The sequence below is a fragment of the Pinus tabuliformis genome, chromosome 1_2 (assembly GCF_031772625.1).
Source record: "Pinus tabuliformis cultivar Carrire ecotype Pingquan chromosome 1_2, CPIR1, whole genome shotgun sequence".
In the NCBI taxonomy this organism is placed as follows: Eukaryota; Viridiplantae; Streptophyta; class Pinopsida; order Pinales; family Pinaceae; genus Pinus; species Pinus tabuliformis.
The window spans coordinates 1,119,611,826-1,119,615,360 of record NC_142298.1 but is presented as its reverse complement, the minus strand read 5'-3'; the positions used below and the strand labels follow the sequence as shown (position 1 = coordinate 1,119,615,360).

Genomic DNA, 3,535 nt, shown 5'->3' with positions numbered 1-3,535 from the left:
TTCCTTGATTTCAAGATTTGTATTTTCATTTGGTTTACCTACTGAGGATTCTGGTGGATGGTTAAACCGGACTTGGATAAGGCCGGACTCATGTTCATAGATACCAAGAATTGCATTTCCTTCATGTTCTCTCGCCTGCCCTGAACTTGGTGGACTACTCTTTTGAGTTGCAGAAGGTAAGTGAACAAAAGATCCCATGGCACTGCTACGATTAGTTAATGCAATATCTTCTGCTTCCTCTTCATGTTTACGTTTCTTTGAAGATGGGGTATCACAGTGTTTCCTACCTCCAAACGTGAAATGTTTGTTGCAATTATGGCACTGGTATCTGGGTTGAAGGGTTTTTGAATGTTTTGGATTGTTCATGAACCTAAATTTGCACCCATCTCTCAACTTGCAGAAGCAACAAATTGGTTTGTACCTTCTGAAATGCTCAATAATTCTCTTTTTCTCATTTTCATTGCTTTTGTAATCTTCCATGGACAGATTTCTTATCAAGTCTAACATAAAAGCATCAAGTGGATCATGACTAGCATCTTCCATGGTCGATTTTAAACTTCTGCAGAGCCATGAGTTTTGGTTAGTAAAAATATTCACCAATAATAATTATATATAAATAATAATGTCTTTCACATTAATCTCATCATTAAAATTTGATAAAGTTTCAAAACAATTATTGTAATTCATCTTCTTAACAAAAATCTCAAATCTCAAATAATAATAGATTCAAATCAAAATAGATAAAAATAATAAAATATATAAATAAGTACATAATTTAGCTCTGATACAAAAAAAACTATAAAAACAGAAATTGTATATGAAATTACTCATAAAATTATTTATTTATTATTTTCAAAATCAAATTACAATCTTACATATTATTATTATAAAAAAACATCTCAAACAAATTCCAACTAACAAATTTAATTTATCAATTTACTAATATAAACAAATTTACTGATATAAACATTATTTCCAAACAAATTTACTAATATAAACATTATTTCCAAATTTGAGTGACTATGCTTTATAGCAAGTTGACTGATCAGGTAACGCGCATATAAAAACATGATTCGTTAGCACTATGCTATGATTATAATAATACTGTACAACTGTTTGTGTTTCGGTAGACAGCTATCTACAACGAAATAAATAGCCTTTCAATCGATCGTATTTAGGATTGGAAATATAATAACTGATCATAATCAGGATTAGGGATATAATAGCCTAGCGGATTGGCGATATAATAGCTTATTGGATTTATTTTCTACTTTCTAGATCTTTTATGATCTTCATATATCATTTGATTTGAGATGTTTAGACAGGCGCGGATGCGGCACAGTAGGTTGGAATGGCAGAAACGGAGAAGCCATTAAAATTAGTGCCGATGGAAGCAGCGTACGCGCCCATGTTGGGAAAAACAAGCCAGTCACCCACCACCAGCTCCGGCAGCAAGTAATCGATCAGGAGAGTAGACGGATACCTAGGCAGCTTGGTGCAAGCAGTATTAGAGCGGCGGGATTTGCAGGCCACAGTAACGACAGCTTTCTGGTGAAGAATACATCTCAGGGAGCCATGGATGCCGTCGTTAATCCAATACTCCCTCACTTCTCCTCTTACCCGTTTTCCGATTACACAGGAGGCCAGCCAGAAGGAGGTCTCGGCAAAATATCGACCCGGTTCACTCATAACGGAAACTTCCAAGTAATCGGCGACGTCAAATACACCACCCGCCCTTGCAACACCTCTCGCTATTCTACATCTGTAGCCGCGGAGGAACTTGAGGTACACAATAAGAGAAATAGTGTGTCGGGAATTTGCACACAGGGACGCTGGTTCAACGAGGAAAACAGTGACTCTGGTTCAATTCTCCAAAACTGTCAAATTCGCCGTACGTTCATTACATTATTACAATGTAGGAGCTCGCTATCTTACATTGGATACTATTATAATTTAGTTATCGGATACTATTATAATTTTATTATAATTTAGTTATCGGATACTATTATAATTTAGTTATTATTGGATACTATTTACTCACCTAAGTTGACTCATCACTATTATTCAAGAAAAACCAGATTTAGTGTAATTACTGGCTACTTTTCACTCTTGTAAAATAATGTGATTAGTTCTTGAATGGTTAACTTGTTTCCTAAAAACAAAGATAAACATTTAGCTCATTTTTAATTAATTATTTGTGAGTATATAAAATTTTTGAAATTTTGATTTTTTAGCAAAATATATTTTTAATTTATAAAATTCATTATTTCAGAACAATTATTATTAAATTTTAATAAAAAATTAAATACATATTTAATTTAAAACTAAAATAATTAAAAACTTTTCAAATGCCAATATTTGTTCTGAACTTGTTCAATTTTTGTTTTTAGGTCAAATTTTGATGGAGTTAAGGAGAATTGAACTTAAATGTTAAATATTGTATTTAATATTATATTATAATATTTAACTTAAATGTTAAATATTATATTTTTAAAAGAAATATATATATTATTAAAATATTAAGTATAAATATTGATTTTAATTTGTGAATTTATAATTTTCAACCTAATGAAATAGGATTTTACTAATTTTTTTTAATGGAATGTTGGTTTTTGAAAATAAGTAAATTTTTAAGATTTTACTAAATTTTTTTTTATGTAATGTTGGTTTTTGAAAAAAGTAAATTTTTATTTTTAATATATGAAATATAAAATAACACCTTCAATATTGCATTGATCTTTCGTCACAACAATGTAACAATTGTTCAGCGTGTGCGCATATAAGCCATCGAAGCCATTGCAAAGTAGCAAGGAGTCGTAAAAGACACCAAGGTGCAGCCATTATGGAAAAAGTGCAGAGCTTTGAGTAGGCTTGCGGGAAAATCATTATCCATCATGCATGACTAAAATCAAGGGAATTTCGACCTTCAGGATCGTTGTCACATTGCGTTGGTGACATATTTATCAATTTTGAAGCCAATCTATTGACAACACAGGGAAAACTCGCACTAGCAAAAGGGACTAATCTTGAGCTTTTCAAAGACCAACTTCAACAATTGTCTAGCCAATCTGGTTAATGAAGGCGAAAGTTATCAATAACTCTAACCAAGATCGAGAATTATAATAGAGAGAGAACACCGGCATAAACCTAGACATGCAGGAGGGAGAAATTAATTGCAAGGCGTAAGTATCATGAGTGCTCTAAGTTCATAGTTGTGGTTCGATTTGTTGTTGGATCAAAATGGTACCTGTATGGAGCTATGTGTAGGACCAAACATAATAGCAAATGTGTACCTATAACAAAACATTATAAATAAAGATACCTATAGCAGAACATGATTTCTACAGTGATATGGCTGCTTTGCTAACAATGTGTTGGTGGGGGCTAGAAATCAGTTGCATATGTTATATTGTTGTAATTTTTGTCATAGGTAGGGTATTGCAGAGTGATTGTATGGTAATAATGGTGTTTCAGTGCTACTAGTATATTTCAGCATTACACATATGCTGTAGTATGAATATGGTTGTACATGATT

The 3,535-nt window shown here is 32.2% G+C and overlaps 1 protein-coding gene across 1 annotated transcript; it reads right to left on the bottom strand.

Annotated features, from left to right (window-relative positions):
* Positions 1 to 1,317: 1,317 nt before the first annotated feature.
* On the bottom strand, positions 1,318 to 1,689 carry LOC149210066 (ornithine decarboxylase-like). Its single transcript, XM_089398853.1, has one exon. The coding sequence runs from the start codon at positions 1,687 to 1,689 to the stop codon at positions 1,318 to 1,320; it is 372 nt and encodes a 123-aa protein (XP_089254979.1).
* Between the last annotated feature and the right edge of the window lie 1,846 nt (positions 1,690 to 3,535).

What these genes read in the sequence shown, in the direction of transcription:
- LOC149210066 (XM_089398853.1), bottom strand. Translation starts at nt 1,689, where the DNA reads ATGAGTGAACCGGGTCGATATTTTGCCGAGACCTCCTTCTGGCTGGCC.